This window comes from Arachis hypogaea, chromosome 8 (assembly GCF_003086295.3).
Source record: "Arachis hypogaea cultivar Tifrunner chromosome 8, arahy.Tifrunner.gnm2.J5K5, whole genome shotgun sequence".
In the NCBI taxonomy this organism is placed as follows: Eukaryota; Viridiplantae; Streptophyta; class Magnoliopsida; order Fabales; family Fabaceae; genus Arachis; species Arachis hypogaea.
Genome location: NC_092043.1, coordinates 33815234 through 33841104, shown reverse-complemented (window position 1 = coordinate 33841104; position 25871 = coordinate 33815234). Strand labels below are relative to the sequence as shown.

The following is a 25871-nucleotide window of genomic DNA, read 5'->3' as shown; positions in this document are numbered from 1 at the left end:
ATTTCTTTGATCTAGAGATCAGCCATCATAGCTCGAAAAGCTTTGTTGAATATGGAACATTATGTGGAGTACCTGCAACCTTTAGATGAGCTTCTTCATCTAATTCCTTTAGATTATAACTCTCTCATGCGATTTGGCGTGTTTTTTTTTTCTTCTTTTTTGGTTGTTTATTTTTATTTTATCTTTAATCACAAAAAAATTATATAACTGAATTAATTAACACCGATTGTTTGATATATACATCGAAATCTAAGGATACCAAAGAGATTCAACAAATCAAAAGTCTTTCGATTTAGGTTGTGTTTGTATTTTGAGATCGAGACTACAACTCGTGTTTAGTGACTAAAAGTTGAAATTAAAATTTCAATTCCGGATTACAAAATTTCAGTTCTTGCAGTACTTCTAAAAAAATATGGACATAGAGTAGTGAAATTTCTAAAAATAAATACTAAAATTTTAATAATATTTTTTTCCAAAAGTACCATTATTTAATTTTTTAAATTTTAAATTTATTTTTCAATCTTTATATTTATCTTAATCTAAATATAATACTAAAAAATAATTTAATCTTTCTCTTGTAATGTTCATCTCTCATATTAAGTCACCTCTCCAAACAAAACCTTAAAACTACAAGGTTGTTATTCTCAAATGAAATGTGTTCTAAAAAGTAAAAAATAAAGCCCTAGACCCTTGAGCCTTCTCAAGGGACATGCATCCAATTTGTTATTCAAAAAGGTTCAGAAGAAATATAAATTTCACACACATAGGATGTGATTTGTTGTGATTAAAACTATAGGATGATATGCGGCATGGATCTCCAACATATACATCCAAGAGTTATATGTCATCTGAATATATTGATTTCATATATATATATATATATATATATATATATATGTAAACAGTTGTTCTTTCTCTATAGTATATTATGGTTTACCTCCATTTAAAATGCTTTAGTTTGCACCATTCTTTTTAGAGAAATATTAGATATATCATCCATCTTTTCTTGTACACATTTCGATTCACCTTTAGTATTAAAAATAAGGGATAAGAAACAATAAAAGATAAGTCTATCTAGGACAGCGGATGGTAAATATATGGAAATTAACTCGTGCAATAATATAAGAGATAAATGAGTAAAATGAATTTTGAAAACGAAGAAATATTTTTCTATTACAATAATAACGATAACATACAATAAACAATAGATGAATAATACGTACAATATTATAATAAAAAAATACATATAATATGAATGAAAATAAAGGGAATTGATTTGTCCACTTCAAAAAAGTGCACTCAAGTAGTAATTATTAATTGGCCCTTTTTGTTTACTCAGAATGAAAGGGATAAGTTAATCAATGAGGATGATCGTGCAACTAGCTTCCTGTTATATATTCCTTTTTGATTATTTATAACGTGTCTAGGTTAAAATAATAAAAAGAAATCACCACGTTATACTCCGAGGAGCTGGAAGTCAATAAATCCCAAAAAGGCTTATGTCAGGTGAAAACCTCTTAGAGTTAAGAGATAAGATCAAAATTATTTTATTCTACAAGTAATTAAGGATTAAATTAAAGAACTATTGTGAAGAATAGTTAATAATAATATAATGTAGATTCAAGTATTAACCTTATATAGAGCATGATAGAAAAAGTGAAGTTTCCTGTAAAGAAGACAAACATAAGTTGATGGGGCCCACCAACTTATTGAAAGTTGACATGCAGATTTACAGTTTAGAAGTGCTCATAGATCATATTTGTATATTTGTAGTGTTTATTCAAATTTTATATAAAAATTGTAGATATAGATCTGATTCGTAAAATTATCGGATCGGATTGGATCGGATTTATACATTAATTGAATCGGATTACAGATTTTATATAGATATTTGTATATTTTCATATTTATAAAAATAAATAAATAAATAAATATTTTTTTATAATTTATTTCAACTAATAATTATTATATATATTGTATTATTTTATTTTTATTATTTAAAAATATATATTTAATATTATTTTAAAAATAAGCATGTTTAAAAAAATAGAAAAAAAGATATTAATATTTTTTAATAAAAATAAGTTTTAAAAAGTATTTTTATATTTTGCGGATATATCCGATATTCGATCTGATCCGATCCGCAAATGTGTGGATTTGATCTAGGGCTGGCAATGAGTAGGGTTTGGACTCTACTCTAACTTTATTCGGGGGATGAAAACTTTTTTAAAACTCTACCATACCCTATCCGCGGTTAAGAATCTCTCAACCCTAACCCTACCCGTACCCTAAAGTTCTAAACTCTACCCTACCTGACCCTACCCGCAGAAAAATAAAAAATTTTTAAACAAATATAAAATTCAATCATTCTAATTTTTATACATATTAATAAAATAGAAAATAAAAAACTAAGTTCAAATTAAAATTAAAAACAATAAAATTTTAAAAAAATCCAACATAAAATTACAAATAATATGATCATCAACTAATTTAGTGGTTATTTTAAATTTTTATAAAAGAAAGATTGTAAGTTCAACACTCATTTTCTTTACTACATACATAATTTGTATATATATGAGGGGTGCGGGTAGAGACTAGAGTAGGGTAGAGTATGCCCTAAACCCGTACCTAACCCTATCTACAGGCAAATTTATATCATACCGGATTCTACTTTACCCGCAATGGATAGGGTAGACAACCCTATTCGACGAGTTGGTTTGGGTTGAGTACCTGCGGATAAGATATAAATTGCCAGCCTTAATTGGATCGAATCAAATCCAAGATTAAAAACAACAAATATTAAATCCAATATGATATTTTAGTGCAGATTAAATCGAAGTTTTGGTCATATTCAATGTAATCCACATGGGTGCTTAATTTAAACTTTTCCATTGTAAACTCTAAATACGAATCAAAGCTTTTGTTAAAAAAAAGAAAAAAGAAGAAGAAGAAAAACGAATCAAAGCTTTATATTAGAAGCTAAGAATAGGAATGCAGCATATATATCAATTAAAATCATACGAAGTACTTTAGCGTGGAAAAATTTACATTCTAATTCATAGCTATTTATTTATTTATGGGTAAAGTATTTTTTTTTTAAATTATCAAAAACTTTTAAAATATCTATAAATTTTATTTTATTTTAATTTTGTCTAAAAAATTTTTAATTTATATCAGATATATTCTTAATAATTAAATTTTTGAAAAAATTAAAACTAATCTAACAATAATAATGTATGATAAATATATTTGATTTGCTTTGTTAAAGACTGTTCTTGTAAAGTTATTTTTAAATTGGTTATAATTTTTTAAAAAATTAATCGTTAAGAATAAATTTGATGTAAGTCAAAAACTTCTAAAACAAAATTGAAACAAAATAAAATTTAAAAATATTTGTAAAATTTTTAATAAACTTCAAAAACAAAAAATATACTTTATTCTTTATTTATTTATTTTTACAACAGAGCATCTATTGTCGAATATAGAAATTAGTTTCTTAATAGCATATAAATACATCAATGATAAAAGAAATAGTCGAAAAAATAATTAATTATTTTGATCTTTTAGCATTACTCAATTAGGTTAATTGAGAATTAATTGTTGTCTCCATCTCTATGATTCAAGAAGTGTACTGTATTCAAAAGATGACGGAAACAATAATAAGATAATTGACAACTATTTTTTAACACTTTTGATAATGCGATATGATGTTACTCAACCAACATGATTCATCTTAACAAGAGTAATAAGTTTTTTTTTTTTTTCCCTTCTCTTTTCAAAAGTATGAATTCCAATATGCTATCTAAAGTCTAAAGAATAAAAATAGAAACTTTAAACTTATACCCCTAAGCGCGGTAAAAACATCTATCTAAATTCTGCAAATTATTCTACAGAATGGACAATAATAATCATATAATTACAAAGTTAGTAACTTCAATCTATTCTAATCTAATGGTCCATTAAGAGCATTTTATACCAATAATAATGATTCAGTAAAAATTAACTCTAAATATATACTTAGCTTTCGCAGTTTAATACATAACTTGTTACTTGAAAGAATCTAAATCCCATAAAAGGATCGGATTTGCTAACACATCATGATAGAGTAGCTACAAAGTTAATTAGATAATAATGTGCATTAAGTAGGTGGATCACTAAGCAAATTGAACTATAATATTGATTAATGAATGGTGAAGAATGAATTACAAGTAGGATGATGTCAAGATCTGAAACCAGGGATCATCAACTAAACATATACGACAAGGCCATGAGCATATTAAAAACATAATTAAACTAGCTGACGTGCGTTCAATCCATAATATTGCAAAATTATATAATAATATGGTTGTGGTATGATTAATATGATCATCAAATTAATCCAAATTAAAGGTTTCCAAATGTCATATTTTTCAGAATTAAAGTGAAATAGAATGTTTAGAAATATGCGGTGAGCATTGATCAAACATGCGACCTTCAGACCTTCAGTCTAACGCTCTCCCAACTGAGTTATCCCTGCATGAGATTGAAGAGTACTATTCTACTACTAAACCACTGGTGCTGGTGTAGTGGTGTATATAAGAAGGATTGATATATTAATATATTATAATTATATCTTGTTAACAACTCCTCCTTTGAAGGTTGAGCCTAGCTTTATTTCTTTTTATCGGCCAACTTTTAGTGACTCAATTAGATAAGGCATATAGAAGAGGAAATTCTATGAAATGCCAGTCTTCGGAAGCTGGTAAAGAATCTTTCAGAAAATATAATTAGGAAAATCTCACTTGAAATAGTTGGTCGGCACAATATGCTACAATAATGGGACCAGCCAAATCACCAGCAGCACACCCTGGAGAGAAAAAAAACATGAAAACTTAGAAAGAAGAATATAAGATATAATCAAACCTTAGGTAAGAAAAAAAAAGTATACTAAGCATTGGAAAGAAAATCATTAGCAAACAATGGAGTTGGTTTTTGCATGTGTGCAACACTTACCAATCCACTGGCCAAGCGATGGACGAATAAGGGTAGCACCGATGCCAGCTCCTATGGAAGCAAAGATTAGAGACGACGAACACCTAACTGTAGCAATGAAAATTTTCTGCCCAAGAATTGCAACTTGTTCGGATTTGTCAACAATGTCACCCACATCATCTGTGGACTTGAGAATCGGTTTAAAAAACCGGTACACATCAATGCCTACTTGGACAATCCATGATGCTGCAACGCCAAGCATGTGTCCTGTAAACGACCAACAGTCAGCACAAGATAAATGTAAGTAAAAAGTTGGGCAATCTCAAGACTAGCAGATGATTCAGTAAGGGTGTTTTGACCTCTAAAAGTTGTTCTGCTCACACAAAAGAAGTAAACATGATAAGCCATATTCCTCGCAGCCTTGCGAGTAGCTGATTTAGGGACATCTGTTCAAGAAATCAACACAAACTGCTGTAAGATCTCCTGGAGATAACACAATGAATTTCATTATGATGAGAAGGAAAGAATAAAAGAAAATATTTTTTCATGGAAAATAGTAATTACTTAAGGGTATGTATGTGCAAGAGTATATACTGATTCGAGGGAGTGAGTAATAATTGAATGGTTGTTCAATAATTTAAGGTAGGGTTAGAAAATACATGTCATGTTGCAAGGAAGGTGTCCCTCCCTCTGTCATTCCACAGCTGCCCTTCAAATTATTCGCACACTATTTGGCCATTCCATAACCAATAATATCGCAAAACTTGAAACTAGTTCCAGAGAACATACCTTTAAGAATTTTCCATGCCATTCTTTGTGAAAAATAATGAAAAGCAATTCTTTCTAAAATCCTTCTAGTCGTCACAACGGTTGTCTGTAAAGGCAAGACACAATGACCAACTAAGTTTACACGTTATGAGAACTGAGAAAGCTAAGGGAACCAAACCTATTTACTTGGTAATTTACTCACTACAAAAGAAAACCAAAAGAAACCATCGCTAGAAATACATAGTATCATCAACAGCAAAAGATTAATTTGGAGGAGGATTTGCATGAAGATCGTGAATGATTTAATTTTAATGTTATAAATAACAAATTAACAATAACAACAAACACAACAAACTAGCATTAAATAAGTATGTATTTATTTTTCAACATTAGATGTCTAAGGAGGCTAACTAGATTGGGGGGAAAGACTCGAATAAACTAATATGAGCAAATTTGTGCAATCTTACAAATATAATTGTAAATACTTTCATAGGAGATGAAGTTTGCATAACATTTGATAGGATGGGAACACCTATAATGAATAGATGTAGATTAAACTTGGAATAGATATATGCTATATGATAGAGATCAAATAAATATCATAGGACATCGTATAGCTGTCTACTCCATTTAACTGACCACATATTGACAAAAACATTCTGATGTTATTGTGTTGTTGAAACAATTTTAAACCAAGAGCTACTACCCTCTTTTAGGTGTGAACTTAAAATATCCAGTGTTTGTTATTATTGAATCTAGAGAAGTTCGAAAACTCGCTAGAGTAAACCACCAACCACCATCGTGGCTCCCCAAGCTAATAATATATCTAATACATTTTGTAAGGCAGAACTAATCTTTGGGGGGCCAAGATATCATTTTTCTTTTAGGGGGGCATTTTGTCAGAAACAGAACTTAACAGAAACAGAATTTGAAGAGCCACAATGGTGTTTTCCTCCTTTGCTAAATTCCACATGTCAAATCAAAAGCCTGGTTTAGTAATCAAGCACATGCTGTCCACATTGATTAACATGATCATCTACCTATGTCTGTGATGGCAAGGAGGCTTTTAAATCAGAGATAGGATTTCTAACAGCGAAACATTATATTCTCGCTAATAATAAATGACAAACACTCTCATCAATTTCATAATTATGAATAACCGAAGTAAATAACTTGCTGAAAAAAAGAATAGAAAACCGGGTCAAATAAAATCACACCTCTCGGATGATTTGCTTCACTGATTTCTTGAAGGGGACAACCAGATCAGTTGGTTGTTCTTCCCTCTCCTCAAGGAAATCATCATCTTCCATTTCAGCACGAGGCTCCAAAAGAGGCAAATAGAACATTAAGAATGACCTTAGCGATGTCATCATGAATGGCCTAAATTCAAAAGCAGAGAATAGAGGCTTAAGCTCCACATTGTAATGTTTGGTAGTACTATATCTTAGAGCACCATCATTATTATAAATCCCTTTAGAAGTACTTTGCAGACCAGAAATATAATCTTCAGATACTGCTGAACCAGCATCGCAATAAGCAACTGGAGACCTGAAATTCAATTGGAAAGATTGTTTGAAAACTTGAAATACAAATTTATGCTAGTTGCTCAAGGTTAACCACAGTAGAATAGACAACAACATTTTTTATTTTTTATTTTTTAAAAAGAAAAATTTATTGTAATGAAGATTAGACAAGACCATAGAAGGTCGAGGAAATTCATTTTACCCTGTCTAGGTTGTCTGCAATTCCATCCAAACAACTTTAAAAGCCTACAGTTTAAATCCAACATGTCTAAATATATTTTCATTAATAAATCAGATTAAAGAGTCAAAACATGGAAACAGTTTTAAGTTTTAGTTAAAACTATACAACAATGCCTCTCATTTAAGACATTACTATGACATTCTTTATATCTAAGAATTTTCTACTACCTCAAATAAAAATTAAGTCTTGAAATGTTAGCAACTTATCCAAATTTTTAAAACATAAATAAATAAATAATCCACAACTTAAAATCAGCTTCCCATTATGAAAAACAGATCAATTTTCCAACATCCAAATACCAAATCAAATAAACAAAGCAATCATGTATTTTCTCATGTTTTATAGCCTTATCCACAACAAAGCAAATCCATCATCCATCCATATAACAAGAATGAATGCATAGACAAATGGAGTCAAAAGTGCATACCCAAACAAAGCCCTTGAGGCAAAGCCAGTGGTACCAGCAGTAAAAGAAGCTGCAGCACCAACAGCAGCAGAAGCAGAGAAAAAAGCAGAAGACTGAAAGGCTTGTGGAGAGTGCAAACCAGAGCCAAAGTTTTGGTTTTTCCTCCACAAATCTAGAAGTATAGCTATTCCAGCCATTATTGGAGCTTCTGACGTAAATTGGCAAGTTGCAAATAAACTACCTTATAATCTCATACACAGAACGTGATGCCAAATAATCCTCAACTGTGGCCTCCAAAAACCTGATCCATAGACAAAATGTGAATAAGAGGGAAATGGTGATGCAATTAGCTATAGGAAAAGTGGCACTGTTTTGAGCTTCACTTTCGATAGACCATTTTATAATTCCTTTGATGTTGTTTTGGTTGAGTCCCCAAGTTTTAGTAATTTTAATGCCTTACATTAACCATGCGGAAAAATGCCATAGCCATAGGTAACTACAATGTAATTGTAAGTGTTCCTATCAGATATAAGGCAAAGCATTGTAGTGCAATCCAATCCAAGATTACTTATCACTACTCGAAATCTATATTCTACATGATGATCAAAGTTATTAAGACAAGACAACGGTTCGGTGATGCAGATTATTAGTTGTTAGTTATGCGCTGTAGTCTTAAAATAAAGAATATGTACCCGAATAGGTTCCTGAAAAATTTCGCATATAATATTTTTGTCCCCAAAAAAATTTTATTGAGGTAGTGAACTTTACAAAAACAAGACATATAGATCATTGGTCACACTTTTGAGTACTTGTTTATCCAAATAAAAACAACATATCTAACTAAGGTAAGACAATGTCTTACTTTTATAAAGTTCAATGTAATAAAAATTTTTTGGGAACGAAAATGTTCCATGCAAATTTTTTTCCGGACTTATTTGGGTATATACTCTAAAATAAATAAATAAATACACTTTATAAGTGGACGATGTTCACAAGCTAATCGCACACAGTATTTTCACTCATAAAAGAGGCAAAACCAGAATTACTCTAATAAAATAGAAATTTTAAAATTGAACTAATCCATATTCTTAACAGATCAAGTCATCAATATTCAATAATCAATTAATCAGAGATCAAGATATTGAAAGAGGCACACAAAACTAGAATAGAGAGAGAGAGAGAGAGAGAGAGAGAGAGAGAGAGAGAGAACAAAGGAAGCGACCGAGACGGGGTAAGTGGCGGAAAGATGAGAGCAGATCGGCGACGAAGTGACAGGTTGCATCGTCGCTGGAGAGACATTACATAGCCACAGCGACGGTGGAGAGAGAAGACATAGCAGCAGCCGCAGTGAAGAGATGAGAGTGATGCTGGACAAAGAAGCCTGCTGCCGTTCTGGTGGGAGAAGAAGGGGCCGCCGTTCGGGAGATTTTCGGGGTTTTCTTAAGAATTTACTAATTAAGATGTTTAAATTTTTGCTGTTAACAAATTAATTAGAATAATTACTTAAATTAGTTCCGATTTTAAAAATAGATATTTTAATTTTTAAAAAAATTAATACATAGATTAATTTTTAAAATTTTATTCAGTTTTTAGTTTATTTTTTGGTAGATTAATCATTTAAATTAGTGTTCAAAAATTTTTAAAATAAATATTTTAATTAAAAAAATAATACACAAATCAATTTTCAACATTTTTATGTTAAAAAAATAAAATAATAATAGTCACTATACCATCATTTTTTATGTCTTTTTAGATAAAAATAATAATAAATTTATTTATTAAATTCTTATGTATATATTTATAATATAAAATATATATATATATATTCACTCAATAATAATAATAATAATAATAATAATAATAATAATAATAATAATAATAATAATAATAATAATAATAAAATTATTATTAGAGATTATTGTATACAAAATTTAAGGTTGAAATTTTTGATATTTTGTATTTAATATGATCAAAAGATGTTCTATTTTAAAAAATATGTTTGTATTAAAAAAATATTTTAATTTGGATTTCAAAGAATCATTATTCACCTTACTTATTTCTGACGAAAATAGTGTATTAATATACTAGTGTTATCGTTCACATACACAAAGCTAAGTTAATAATAATAAAGGTCGACATACAGTAAAAGTAAAATGAACGGAGAACTGTTATTTCTGACAGAGAAAAATGTTGGGGATTGATCTACATATTAATTGTTTTGTGGATGAAAATATCCACTTTTAAAATTTTTAGGAACTGATTTAGGTAATTATTTTGTCAAAAAATAAATTAGGAATTAATTTGTCTACCAGGATAAAATTTTAGAGATTAATCTGTATATTAATTTTTTTAAAAAACTAAAATATTCATTTTTAAAATTCTTAGAGATTAATTTGGGTAATTACTCAATTAATTATCATACATTAAATACCTAAAATTTTAAAAAAAAATCTCATATTTAAACATAGTTTATAAGTTTATTACATAAAAAGTCTTGTACTTTTTTATTATTTAGAAAAATCTTATTATCTTTTTATTTAGAATTTAGATATAATCAATTAATCATTTTTTTTATTTATCGTAAAGTAAATAGTTTGCACCTAACTATCATTTTAATAAAAAATTTTGTTTTTGACTGACATTGTATGAATGAGTATTTATAGTTTACTAACTTAAAATGAAAGTAAAATTTATTAGAGTGTGTATTTATTTTTTTCGCCAAAAAAGAGCGTGTATTTATTTGCTAATATTTTTTACATCGAAATTATTTAATTTTGTTATTATAAACTATAAAGTGTTAATTCATTTTTTTTAACTCACATATAATTATTTTTATATAAAGATAATAATTAAAAATTATTAAATATATTAAATTATTTAATTATTCTCAATTATCAATTTTATATAAAAATAATTATATATGAATTTTTACTATTTTAAAATTGTATGCTCCAAGTTCTATATATTGAATGATTTAAGAAAAAGCAATGTTCAACAATGATATAGTGTCCGAGGAATAGTGGTATTTGAGTTGATATATAATGGGTCTGAAAAGGGATGATGACATGATGAGTATGACCTCAATATTTAAAGAGGGCTTACAATCGAATTGAGGACGGTAGTAGAACCAAATTTCTATGTGAAGTCATTTTTGCTGGTAATTTACAAGAACCTGGACAAATATGGCGAGCAGAATATGTTTAGCCGAAATTTGGCGGGAAAAAATCAATCTATCCACTTTTGACCTTAGCCAAGTCTCCAATCCGAATGTACTTTTGAAAGATAAAGAATTTCATTATTTTTTTTTAGTCATACAAACACACACACTCACTCACTACTTGAACTATGGTCTTGCATGCTACTATTTTTTTTTTTTTTTTTTGATGGTGAAGCTATTATTCTTGTTTTTGGTTTCTCACGGTATTTAAGATGACGAAAGTTAGTTAGCTATTATTCTTGTTGACAACTCCGTTGTATGTTGGACATAGCTTGGGTGCACTCTTGTTTGGTACATAAATGGGGCAAAAGCCCAAAAGAAATTGGGTGGATGGAGAATTTAGTTTGCGTGCACCTATTAATGTTATTTTCTTTTTGTCATACAAACACACTCACACACTAATGACAAAAAAAAACCCACTCATACACTCATCTTAGTCATCTACTTACACGCACAACCTAGCCACTGCTAAAAATCGAATTTGATAAGGCTGCTTTTGAGGCAAATAGCTTGGCCACTTGAACACATGGCTCAGCCACATGATTATTCATTTATTCTTCTTAACAACTTCTTTGTATGTTGGGCCTAGCTTTTTTTATTTTATTTGTCCAAGTGAATGCTTGAAGAACAAAAAATAAAAGCTAAAGCAGAGAAAATGTATATAGTATATGATCTGAATAAAATTGCTATTGTGTGCATAAGAGAGAGTTAGCAGTGCTTATCTATGCACTATCTGAGGTAACACACAACACATACACGCTCAAGTAGCTATGCATAGCCAAGCCAAAATAACTAATATAACTGCCAATATCAGTAATAACAGAATCTGACTAAGCTTTATCCTTTGAGCTAAAAAGCCTACGGGTATGCAAAAGGATACATTCATCAATTACATCTGTATATTAATATATTTATTGAATGAAGATTCAGGCCCAAAATGACTAATATGAATGGAGAATTGGAGATATGCCACAGGAAACTTTTTTAAATGTTCTTGGAACGTATTTCAATCATTTTAATCCTTAATTTTAAGTAATATATATCATATATATATATATATATAATTAAGATTAATGATAAAAAATATTAAAATACTGATATTTTAAAAATATTTAAAAAAATTTTCATATCATATATCAAATAGTGAAATTATTTCCATTAAAAAAATCAACTTTAATCAAGTGATTTAGAGTTACGCATTATTTATAACAAAATTTTAACATAAATTTTTTATTGTTCATTTCTCTTTTAACGTAAATTTTTTTCTTCATTAATTTTTTTTGTGCTTTCGTCTAATTATTATCTCTTTCTTTTTAAATTTTCGTTTTCTTCTTTTATTTTCTTGTGTTCTCTTGAATTTTTTATTCTCTTTCTCTTTAAATTTTCGATTTGCATTTTTTTTAAATTGAATAGTGTAATTAAAATCATTTAGATTTTGCATGTTTCAAAACAAAGAATAATTCAAGTTCAAATAAGTTGAATGAGGGCGATTTGGATTATTCTTCTGAATCGAATCAAGTGGACGAGATTTGAATCGTTCTTAATTTTATCTAGTTTCATTCTTCAACTATTTTAAATTGAATGGAATGAAATGAAATCTAATGCAATTAAATGAAGTGATAATGAATAATTTCATTCTTCTTTATTAAAATCAGTGTTGTTTATGTTTGAATTTGAATAGAATGCAGGAGTTTATGAATTTATAGAATGCACAATTTTCGATTTATTTGTTATTATACAATGGTGTTATTATAATAATATTTCGGTTCATTTGCAGTCCAAATGTATTGTCGATGGACAATTTGTCCCAAATGTTGGGATGACTTTCAAGACAAATTGAATGGAATGGAATGAAATCTAATGCAATTGAATAAAGTGATAATGAATAATTTCATTCTTCTTTGCTAAAATCAGTATTGTTTATGAATTTGAATTTGGATAGAATGTAGAAATTTTTGAATTTATAAAATACACAATTTTTAGTTCATTTGTTACTACACAATAGTGTTGTTATGATAGTATTTCGGTTCATTTGTGTGCACAAGATATGAATTATCCTGAAGGGGATATGACGCACTATGATAGAAATTTCGGTGTTTAATAAAATAAATTTTGGTTCATTTATGTTTTACTCATATAATGTTTTCTCCTTTGATAAAAATGAGGATTAATTTCTTATTAGTGTTATGTTTTATTGGATAGTCATTTTTTAGTTTTTTAAATTAGTTTCTACAATTGTGTTGTGGTAAACAATTTAGATATTTATTAGAATAAATTTTAGTTTATTTGTGTTTTTGCTGTTGTTAAGATTTGATAAATATATTCAATCTATTCAGTGTGAACCTAGATTCATTCAAATTAATGTGATCTCAATATAGTCCAAATATTTCTAACAAATAAATAAAAAAAATTAAGAAAAGATTTTCAAATATATATATATATATATATATATATATATATATATATTAACATTTACAAAGAGTCAAAGAAGTGTTTGTCTTTTTACAATTTCTTACAAAATAGTGTTCAAAAATATCAATAGTTCAAGAATATCAATAAAAATTTATTATAATTTAGAATATTAAACCTATTTACTTTCTATATCCTTGAATGATAATCTACAAAAAGGACTTGAGAAGGCAGCGGATGACTTTGAGATTCTTGTGCCTTCAGATTTTTCAATGACTTTGTCTCTCAATTTATTTATCTTGTCCAAGAGAATGGTTGGACCATATGCATACCTAAAAGCATCAACTTGTTCGTACAATTGAAAGAAATTTGTTAATATATATTAATTTAGAAATAGAGAAATAAAAAATTTGGTCAATACCTAACAGTAGCATCAAATGAACCTCAGTTAATTTACAAATGAACCGAAATTAGTTTAGATTTGAATAAATAATCAAAAAGACTCAATTATCAACAAAAATACATCAAATTTATTTATGAATTTAAATAAATCACAAATAAATTAAGAAATAAACCAAAATTATTTAATGATAACACTAAAAAAATCAAAATTAATAAAAATATTAACAAAATATTACGGTAAAAAAAGCTTTATATCCTAACCTTTATTAAAAAGGAGAAAAAAATAATTACCAAATACTAAATATATCCCTTGACAAGAATTAACTGTGCATTGTACATAAATCATGTTTCTCTGCCATTATGTGAAATATAACAAGACTATAGTGAAAGATAAAGTTCACTAAGGCCAATACAAAAAAGTATGGTACTTAATTGACTATCAACATTAAGTACTTGTTTGAGTGAATTTTTAAGAAAATATCTTTTTTTGAATTAATAAAAATAATTTTATGTTTGAGTATTTTATGTAAAAAAAAAAATTATCTATTAATTATATTTAGGTATAACAATATAAAAGAACTTTTTGTTTATTTATTATATGAAAAACATCTTTTTTTAAGAAAAAAGATATTTTTTATTTTTCTAATATTTTTATTTTTATTACTAGAAATTTACCAAACACGCTAAAAAATAAAAAAAAATCTTTTTTTATCAACATAATATGCATGTTTGGGCGCCATTATTTTGTTAAAAAAAGTTTTTAACTTATTTGACAAATTTCAAGTAGTAAAAGTAAAAGCACTAGTAAAATAAAAAAAGATCTTTTTTAAGAAGTTGTAATTTATATCTTTTTTTAAAAGATTTTTTTTCTTTAAAAAAATATTTTTCATGTACTAAATAAATAAATAAATACTTTTATATTGTTATACCCAAATATAATTGATAAATAAAAAGACTTTTTTACATAAGATATCCAAACATAAAATTATTTTTACTATTTTATAAAAATTTTTAAAAAAGATTTTTTTTTAAAGGTTCACCGACCCAAACAAGTCCAATAGCGCCCAAACAAATACTAAAATGTTCCCAAAGCTTTTACTAAAATATACTCACATAATTAGCAACTATTAGTAAATCCTATTGAAGATATCCAAATAGTACTTGGTATGAAAATAATGTTCAAACTATTACGGTCAAAAACTACTTTAATTTTTATAGCTAACAACATAATTTTTATGAACGAAGAAAATTTTTACAAAAAATAAAAAATAAAAACTCCTACCAAAAAACCTGATACATCATATTATTTTTCTTGAAATGAATCGAAATTATTTATTAGAATCAGTCAAGATATTAGCAAAATGTTACAATAAAAAAAAACTTTATATTCTAACACTTATTAAAAAAGAGAATAAAAATAATTACTAAGTACTAAACAGATCGTTTGATAAAATACGATTAGAGTAATGACTAATGAGTGATAAGAAAAATAAAAAATCACAACCAACACATATACAGTAAGAAAAATGGCATCTTATTATAAATTATTTAAGTGTATACAATTGACAAATATCAGAGCTATAACTAACTAAACAAGCACACATGAATAAGTTTAGCAAATTTAAGCAAAATAAAACCAAATGAATCTCAAGTATACTAAGGCCCAGTTTGGGTAAATAACTTAAATAAGTTCTTTTAAAAAAAGAGTTTAAAACATAAGGACTTTTATTAAAAGTAGCTTATAAATAAGTTATTTTGTATTTGAATTTTTAGTTATAAAAGTACTTATTTTAAAGTTGTAGCGTTTGGATAAATAACTCAAAAAATAAATTTTTTTTATAAAAGAGAATGAATATTAAAATAACCATGATAACAAATACTTTCCAATATTGAATGTTGATTTTACATAACCTAATCACTAATATTGTGTATGATATGATAGGTGAAAATAAAAAATAAATATAAAATACGTGTCAATGTATATTTTATTGCTGTTTTTTATTTTTTATTTTTACTCCTATTAGAACTCTCTTCTCCTTTATTGAGGTCAAAAACTTGTTATAATTAACTATGAAAATAATAATAAGCTATAAAATTACATATGAAGAAAATAAAATTAAAACTGAAATTTCATACCACACTTGAATACAAATTTAATAATAAAAAATAGTGATAAAATGATAAAAAAATTTAGAAGGAATATATGCAGTAAGTTGTTCAGATGTAATAATATTGTCTGAAAATGTGGAGTATCAATACTTCCATCAGATGTTACGTAAAAATGGTGAGACTTGGAACATTGCGTGAGAATGATGATGGAAGGCCAGTACTTCTAGCAGACCTTGTGTGAAAATGGTGATGAAAGGTCAGTATTTTTCATAGAGTCAAGAAGGAAAGTAGATTTTTTTGTTTTAAAATTAATTTTTTTTAAATAAGTGATAGAATGACTTCTCGAGAAGCAAGAAGTCATATATTTCTACTTCTTCAAAAAACTGCAAATTAACTTTTCGGAAAGTTAAAAGCTTTTTTTAAAATAGTGCCAAACACATAGATTGTGACTTTTCATAATCCAAAAGTTAAAAAAAGTAGCTTCTGCTACTTCCCAAACGGGCTCTAAGAAATAAACAGAAATTACTTAATGAACTGAAATTACTTAATAGTAGCATTAAGTTAACCTCAGTTAATTCACAAATGAATTGAAATTAGTTCGTATTTAAACAAGTAATAAAAAAAAGACTCAATTATAAAAAAACACATTGAATTCATTTCTAGATTCAAATGAATCTCAAATAAATTAAGAAATGAACCGAAATTATTTAATGATGGCACCAGAAAAAATCAAAACTAATTAAGATGTTAGCGAAAATGAAACAAAACCAAATGAACCTCAATTAAAATGCAGCACAACAACTACAGTTTCATTCAATGCCCTAGTTACAGAGAAAAATAAGAAAAAAATTGAATAAGAGAAACTTGATCTACTAAATGAACGAACTTGATCTACCAAACCACTAAACCATAAACCGAACTAGTAGAAATGTGAGAAATACAAGAAATCTAAAAGAGAAAATTGAACATAATGAACAAGTAGTTTTGTCAGTACCTTGAGGAATCTTTATTGTTCTTTTTTTGTGTCTTTTGTTATTGATGTCAAATGCAGTATTAGATTTTTTTGTAGTTTTTGCAGGGAATTTAAAATTTTTTTAAGAGATTTTGAAATTCCTTGGTTGTAGTTTTGCGTAGAAGATGTGAATGGTTTTTCATATTAGAGTGCGAAGCAAGAGATAACGTTTGTTTGGAGTTTCGGGCGCGTGTCACACGCTCTTTTAATGAGAATAGTTTTTATTAGTATTAGGTCTAATTAATTAAACTTGGATGACAATAAAACTTGAATGTCTAACAGATTTGTTAAAAAAATGAAAATTGTTTGTACAATATTATTGTAACAACAATAATACGGGTTAATACTCAAAATCGTCCCTGAAAGATCACGCGTTTTCCATTTTCGTCCCCGAATTATTTTTTTAATCAAATTAGTCCCTGAATGAATATTTTTAAATCATGTTCATCCTTTCGTTAATCTCGTGACGCTGCCGTTAAAAATCTGCTGACCTAGAACGTGAGTTGGCAATAGGGCTGGAAGTGAGTCAAGCTAGCTTATGAGCTAGCTCGAGCTCGACTCGTTAATAGCTCGATAAGCTAAGTTTGTGAGCTAGTGAGTCAAGCTTGAGTTTGGAATTGAACTCATAAATTAAATGAGTCGAGCTTGAGCTTGGATAAGCTCAGCTCATTAGCTTGTGAGCTGACTCGATTATATATATAATTATTAATAGACATATCCTATATGCATTTAATCTATACTTTTAATATTATATATATACATATAAAATAGTAACATATATATATATATATATATATATATATATATATATATATATATTAATCATCTTATTTATTTAAAATTTTATATTTATTTTTTACATATAATTTTGATGTAGGACATAAATAAAAAATTTATAATTTATTGATAGATAACAATATATAAAATTGATCTTTTTAAATATTTTTACAATATATAAGTTATAATTTATTGATATAGAATTATAGATTATGTATTTATGTTTTTATTATTTGAGCCAACTCATGAGCTCGAGCCAGCTCATGAGCTTTCGGTGAGTTGAGCTTGAGCTTAAGAAATAAGCTCGATTGTTAATGAGTCGAGCCGTGAGCCAAGCTCAATTTTTGTGAGCCGAGCTTGAGCTTGGTCTAGCTCGACTCAACTCGGCTCACTTCCAGCCCTAGCTGGCAATACGAGTAACACCTGGCATAATGTGTATGTTGCTGACGAGATATGTTTAGAGTTATGTATCAATTTAGTCCCTAAGTCTCAAATAAATAAACCCTAATTCCCATCTTCCCACGAACATGAATGCCTTGCTTGAGTCTTGTCGCAAATCCAGCAACTGTTGAGGGAGGAGGAAGTCGATTTCGGGAGGAGGAAGTCGATTTCGGCGCCATGATGGGGAGCGGAAGTGGAGTTCCCGATGGTAGGTTACCGTCGCACTCACATGGTAGCTATGCTTCGAGCTCATCCATGCAAAGAAGAAGGAAAAACGATGAGGAAACTTGTTTCTACGATTTAAAAACTTTGATTAGGAAATATAGGACATCACATAATCCAGATACGTTATTTCATACTTGTCCAAGATATCGGGTGAGTTTAATTTTGTATGAATGATAGCATCATCTTGGCTTTCACTCTTTATGCGGGGTTAACAATTTTATTCAATGTTTTCAGAAAGAGAGCCACTGTAATTTTTTTAAATAGGTCGAGGAAAATGAATATGTAGCTGTTGCAGAAGGTCCAAGGGGAGTCCCAGAAACTAATGGAGAACTGGAGATTAATTATGAAGATTGGAAAGTTAAATTTGCATGAAAAATAGGTAGTTTAGAAGTAGAAGTTAGAGTACCCAGAATGTTAATGTATTTCATGTCCACTGGTCTGATAATGGTCATCTTAGTAGGAGCTTTACTTTGCACGTCATATATGTACAAGTAGAAGACAGTGAATGTGATATGGTGGTGTGATTTAGGGTTCTGGTTTTTTTGTTTTCAGTTATCATGGCTAAGCTATTGTAAACTAAAAGTAGAGCTTATAAATGGCAACTTAGATTTTGAGTACCCCTGTGTAGAAATTATATTTATGCATCACTCACACTGTCATATGTAAAGAAGTAAATAGCGAATCAGAGACATAAAAAGATAATAAAGTTCTTAAAATTTCTTAATATAAAGTCTTAATATAAGGTTGTCAATATTGTGTTTGTCACCACAAAATATAGTAAAGTTCCTAAAAGTAATTCCTCAGAAACACTACATACCAAGGCAAAACATGCATTCAAAATAAAGGCCTTATAAAACAGTGAGACTTGATAGTGTTTAACACCATGATATCTTTCCTAATCTATAGCCTTATACAAAAAAAGCATATGTTTCGATGATGGTCTTCAAATAGTGTTATCTTTCTTTCTTGGCCGTTTGAACCCCGGAGTCGACACAAAGGTCACGAGATTTGTAAGCTTCTTGGTTGTCGTAGCACTAGATCCTTTGATTTTTCCAGTAGAAATTGGAATTGTTGCAGTTGTTGTAGCAGGTTGGAGAGAGACGACCTTTTTTATTTTCCCTTGGAAACCTGAAGCTTGGGTGGTCTTCCTCTCACCTTAGCCTGCATGACATATGAAGTAAATACATGAATAGACAACCACAGATTCAGTTATATGAAAATAAAAATAAAGTAATTAATCAAACCGCTACAGCTTCAATGGGTGGTGACGGTTGTGTTTCTTGGGTTGCTGGGATTCCTTCCGGTTGGTTCAAGACTATCTGTGAGGTTGTATTTGATTGTAATGGTGATGGAGAAACAGACACTGGAACAGGGTTAATTGGGGCAACATGAGCAGCATCATTTAGGAGTTTATTTGGTGCATCTATGTTAGGATCAACAACTGCAAGTTGCAGTTGTATTAACTTTGCTTCTTCTTCAGCATCAGCTTGTTTCTTCAGTTCTCTTGTTGTGTCCAACCTCACCACAAAATATGCATCGAATGGGGTTATATTTTCTCTTTATCGTTGTCTTGGAACCAGAGCCTCCTTCATCTTTGTTTTTTCTTCTGTTCTTTGTGGGTCTACCTAGTTTGGGCTTAATTGGAGGGGGGACTGGTGCAGGTGAACCTATTTTTTCCATAAGTCTTGACCCTTGATTCGGTTAACATGGAAAGCATATGCTTTTCGGTATGATTTCATGGTTAACCACTCATGGTAGTAATCCTCAGTCCTCTTATCATTCTTATCTTGTATACATGATATAGCATGCATACAAGGCATACTTGTGCATGCAGTTATATTTTTAGACCAATTTGTATTATTAATATAGTATATTTACATAAAGATTGAGAAAAGATACCTGTCAGTTGCCAGAATCTACATGTGCAAGTACACTTTCCTAAGTCAACAACCATTATGCTTGACCAGCCTTGAACCTCGTATAAGTCCTCATTCTGATCACCACTCAATTGTAGAGACTAATGCTGAGAAAACTTTGTCATTGTCTCAAGCCTGCTTTGTTGCACTGGAGGCAGAATTCCCTGGTAGTTTGCCAGTTTCTGCCTATTGTCGATCATAGTATTCATTATGATCCTCCTGACTTCCTCTGCCAACGTGAGGATAGGCTTTGCCCTATCATGCTTTGTCCTTGCATTAAACGACTCACAAGCATTGTTACAAATAGTGTCCATTTTTCCCCTCATGAAAATGAGCTTTAGTCCATGCTTCCTTCGGCCACTTATTCAGATAAGCCCATGCCCTTTCTTTTATTGCCTTGACTCTCTTTATGTTTCTATCAAAGTCACGCACAGTCCTTGATCTTGCACATTCTCACACTAACTCCTTCAGTTTTATACTCCCCAACTGCTTCGAGAAACTCCTCCAGAGATGCCACACGTAAAATCGATGGTGAACTATTGGCATTACTTCCTGCATGGCTAGGATTAATCCCTGGAAAAACAGTTTACATCGAAAAGATGTTACATTAAAATAGTCCTCAAAAGATATTTTATTAAATCAAATATGTCTTCACAAGATATTTCAGTACATCAAATTGGTCCTTTAAAATCTTTTCGTAGATCAAATTGGTCCTTACCTTCTACGTATATGAGATAAAGGCCCATCCATTTTCCTTGTAGTCACTAAGGTCGTTGTGTAGCAGTTCAAGAAACCATTGTCAGTTGTCTCTGTTTTCGACATCCACAATTGTATAAGCAATCACGAACACGTGATTGTTGGCATCTTGGCCACAAGCAGTCAGCAGCTGTCCTCCATGCAAGGTCTTCCTTCAGAAAGGCTCTGTCCGGGCCAATCAATGGTCGACACTCGGCCTTGAATCCTTTCTTACACTCATCGAGACATACATAAAACCTTTAAAACCGTGGATGACTTTTAGGCATGGGAATGACACCAACTTGAGCTGTTGAACCTGGGTTGGTGGTCCACAGTTGGTTAGCATAATTCCAGATAAGTGCATATTGTGCAACTTCATCTCTAAAGACAATAAAGTTTAGTACTCTAATCAACATGTGTGATATAAAATAACATGAGTAACATAAGAAAGACTAATCATGACTTACCAGAATAAGATGGCTCATCCTCCTCAATATCTTCATAGCTAGAGTTATCGGTGTCAATAACCTTTTCATCCCCTCTAGAAGAAGTTGATTTGTGCTTCTCTCTGGAATCAGTTTTTCTTGGCCCTCTACTATTAAAGTCATCACTACCACTGTCAGTGTCACTGAGATCTCCCAAGAATTTAGTGGATTTATCTACATTGTCTTCAGTACTCTCATATGAGTCATGAGAGTCACTATCATCCTGAATTAGGGGTGGCTTAATAGCTCGACTAGACCTTGTGAATTGCAGAGGTTCTTTGTTCTTATTTTGAGCATGTGACTTCTTTGGAGGTTGATAGCCACTTCTTGGTTTAACAGTAGGTTTCAAAGGACCAGTGCAAGATTTTGCAGGTTGGGAGAAACTTTTTTGTTAGAACTTGGGCTAGGATTTGGACTTTTGTGTGGGTTGAGAACTGCACTTTTTGGTGGGCTGAGAATTGTCCATTTTCTTGAGATGAGGATTGGATCCAGTAGAGGTAGGACTGACTTTGGCTATATTTTTGGAAGCGGAGTGGAGATGGTCAGTCTTCAATGACTGTGAGTGGTTTTTTATGGGCTGGGATGCATTTTTGGTAGCTTGCATTGTAGGCTGTGTGTTGGGCAGCTTCAACAAAGAGGCATTCTTTGACAAAATCACTTCATCATCCTCACTCATGCATTCCACTACGTGTGGCTCTGACATTCAAAGAATATGTTCATGACGTTGTGATTCCTTTTATAAGTTTTACACATTTTAAGCAGATCTTTATTAGTCTCCAACTTTCTCAGCCCACCCTCAAGCGACAGCCAAGTAATTTTCCACCAATATATGTCCCCTCCAGCATATCCCAGTTCTTTATATTATCCTTTAACAAAAAATACATCAAGAGTATTCCAATCAATTACCCCATCAAAACTTTGTATTATCTGGTTCGTAGATTCTACTTCCTTTCTCATCATTTTTTAAAATTTTTACTATAATGAAATATGAATGTCATCGGAGGGTCTTTCATCTACATAATAGCAAACAACAATATTAAGAAAAAAAAGTCAATGTAGCAAGCCATCTAAGACTATCAATGCCTCCAAACCCTATAAAAAATTAACACAAAACATGTATAACACTAACTCATCACCAACACAACTAGACCGATAACCATTACTTCATTAACACAAACAACAGGTATTATTTTTCGAAGCCACAAAAATAAAGTCTTGTCATTGTTACCCATATAACCAATCATAAACTAAACCCTGGGATGAAATCTTAAATCCTATGCACTAACAGATTCTTCACCATGACTCAATCATAGAATGGAGAAACTAAGGGGTTACATAGTGTTACTAATTTTTTTTTTTACAAAATACAAAAATTTTACCTCTCAAATCGAATACAGAAACAACGCTATGTCATTGCCTTCAAGATTCCCACCAAACTCTAAAACTGACGCACGAACAATACTTCACAACTACTCTAATGATTGCGGGCGCGGTCTTCTTCGTTTTCGTGATGATAGCTTATGGGTAAGAAAAACGGAGAATAAAAAAGAACAAACCAGGACTTATTCAGGAGACAAAATACACAACGTTACACTCTATTCTCAAAATAGTGGCGTTTCACAACTTACATACTCTTAAAGTGTAAAACAACGTCGTTTGGTAGGATGGACTGTCATCTCACGTTCCAGTTAATAGATTTTTAACGACAGCCTCACGAGGTTAATAGAAGAACAAATGTGATTTAAAAATATTCATTCAGAGATTAATTTAATTAAAAAAATAATTCAAAAACAAAAATAAAATACATGGAATTATTTTGAGACGATTTTGATTATTAACTCACAATAATATAGATACGATAGGAACATCAAGTCTAAAAAAAACATCCGATCCCTAGATGTGAAAGCAAAACCACAAAATTACATGCAATAATTAACTTTTGCACTCACTTTATGAATCCGACTTCTAGCAAATTCAAAGTAACGGAATAGTATTGAAGGCATTACCATTATTGGTCAATTATAATTACGAAGTTGTATATAAATTGTTGAGATAAGATTTGTTACGTGGATGCCCATTTATGAAGGGCGGTGTAGTATTCTCAAGGAAGAATGCTTTTAATAAGCATTTGAAAATCTATCCTATGTACATCTATAAATAGAGGTCCAAGCCTCTGAAAGTTACAGAACAACTGAACAAAATACTATTCTCCCTTCCTTTTCATACAAATAAATCAATCCTCTTTTATGCTGCAATCAAATACTCTTCTCCTTGTATTTCTACTACAATTCTTTCTCTTCTTTTATTTTATAAGTATTTTAAATTCTATTTTCTATTACTCTTTACATATAATATTAATAGCAATATTAATCATCTTTATTATATTGAGATTGTAACAATAAACAAATGCAATTCTCCCTCTCTTTATTTTTAATACTTCTTTCTATCTTTGTATATATATACACAATACAACATTTAATTTTATTATATATATATAAATTATTATTGAGCTAATTATTTTAATACTAGAGTCTTCTATTTATACAACTTTATATATATATATATATATATATATATATATATATATATATATCTTTTATTTTACAACACGTTATCAGCACGAGACTCTGATCAAATTTTTAGGAAGACTCAGGTAACAAATTTTCATTATGTCGAAGCTCTCTCATCTTGAATTTAATGCTCTTGATATATCTGGAAACAATTATTTATCATGGATACTAGATGCTGAAATCCATCTTGATTCAATGGATCTTGGAGATACCATTAAGGCTGAAAATAATGCATCCCAAAAGGATAAAGCTAAAGTCATGATTTTTCTTCGTCGTCATCTTGACGAAGGATTGAAAAATGAATATCTTACATTAAAAGATCCAGCAGATCTTTGGAAAGACCTTGAAGAAAGGTATAATCATCAGAAAACGGTAATACTTCCTCAAGCCCGATATGAATGGACGCATTTGCGTTTACAAGATTTTAAATCTATAAATGAATATAATTCTGCAATGTTTCGGATCACCTCACGAATGAAATTGTGTGGGAAAAAAATAACTGATCATGATATGTTGGAGAAAACTTTCTCAACCTTCCATGCCTCGAATGTGCTCCTGCAGCAGCAGTATCGAGAGAAAGGGTTTAAAAAATATTCTGAGTTAATTTCTTGCCTTCTTGTTGTTGAACGCAACAATGAGTTGTTATTGAAAAATCATGAAGCGCGCCCAGCTGGCGCCGCCCCATTTCCTGAAGTAAATGTGGCAAATTACCCCAGAAGAGGTAAATGACAAGCTTTTAATAACAAGAAAAATTATGGAAGGAAAAAGAATTATGTTCAAAAGAGAGGATCTCACCAGAAGTGGGATAAAGAAAGGAATATCAGGCATAATAAATCAACCGAGGAGAAGTGTTTCCGCTGTGGTGGAAAGGGCCATTGGTCACGTACCTGTCGTACCCCAAGGCACCTAGTCGATCTTTACCAAGCATCTTTGAAAAAGAACGACAAAGGAAAGGAAACAAATTTTGTTTCAAATGATGCTGAGAACTCCACCACTCATTATGATGTATCTGATTTCTTTGAGAACCCTGAAGGAAATATTGGTCATTTGATCAATGATGGAATAGTTTAACATGTGGGATTGTGAAGTATATATGTAAATAAATAATGTAAAGAACTTATTGTTAAGTTTTATTTTCTATATATTTAAGTTTCAAATGTGATGTACATAAATAATGAAATATTAATATGAATTTTGAAATTATTAAATGTGTCAAATTTTAAAATAAAATTTCAGTATATGACATTATTTTATGTACAGTGTTTCTTAGAAAAATAATTCTGATTAAGTATTCAATTTAACTGTGCATACTACTCATTTTATTATTTGTTTTTGAAGAGAATGGCAAGGATATGTAATGAAGATGTATGCCTTGCGGATAGTGCAAGTTCGCACACAATTCTCAAAAGTGATATATATTTTACCCATCTGGTGCCAAAAGAAGAATGTGTTAATACTATTATTGGCTCAGGCAATGTGATTGAAGGCTCCGGAAGAGCTATAATTTTGTTTCCTGGAGGAACAAAATTCATAATAAATAATGCACTATTGTCTACCAAGTCTCGTAGAAACTTGTTGAGCTTTAAAGATATTCGCCGAAATGGATATCATATTGAGACTATGAATGAGGGAAATCATGAGTTCTTATGTATCACAACTCATGA

The 25871-nt window shown here is 29.9% G+C and overlaps 1 protein-coding gene across 1 annotated transcript; it reads right to left on the bottom strand.

Annotated features, from left to right (window-relative positions):
- Positions 1 to 4303: 4303 nt before the first annotated feature.
- On the bottom strand, positions 4304 to 9389 carry LOC112707129 (uncharacterized). Its single transcript, XM_025758718.2, has 7 exons — positions 9132 to 9389; positions 7931 to 8210; positions 6957 to 7287; positions 5761 to 5845; positions 5331 to 5417; positions 4993 to 5238; positions 4304 to 4846 (listed from the first exon to the last, which is right to left on the bottom strand). The coding sequence occupies exons 2-7, from the start codon at positions 8104 to 8106 to the stop codon at positions 4767 to 4769; spliced, it is 1005 nt and encodes a 334-aa protein (XP_025614503.1). The 5' UTR covers positions 8107 to 8210; positions 9132 to 9389; the 3' UTR covers positions 4304 to 4766.
- Positions 9390 to 25871: the final 16482 nt, after the last annotated feature.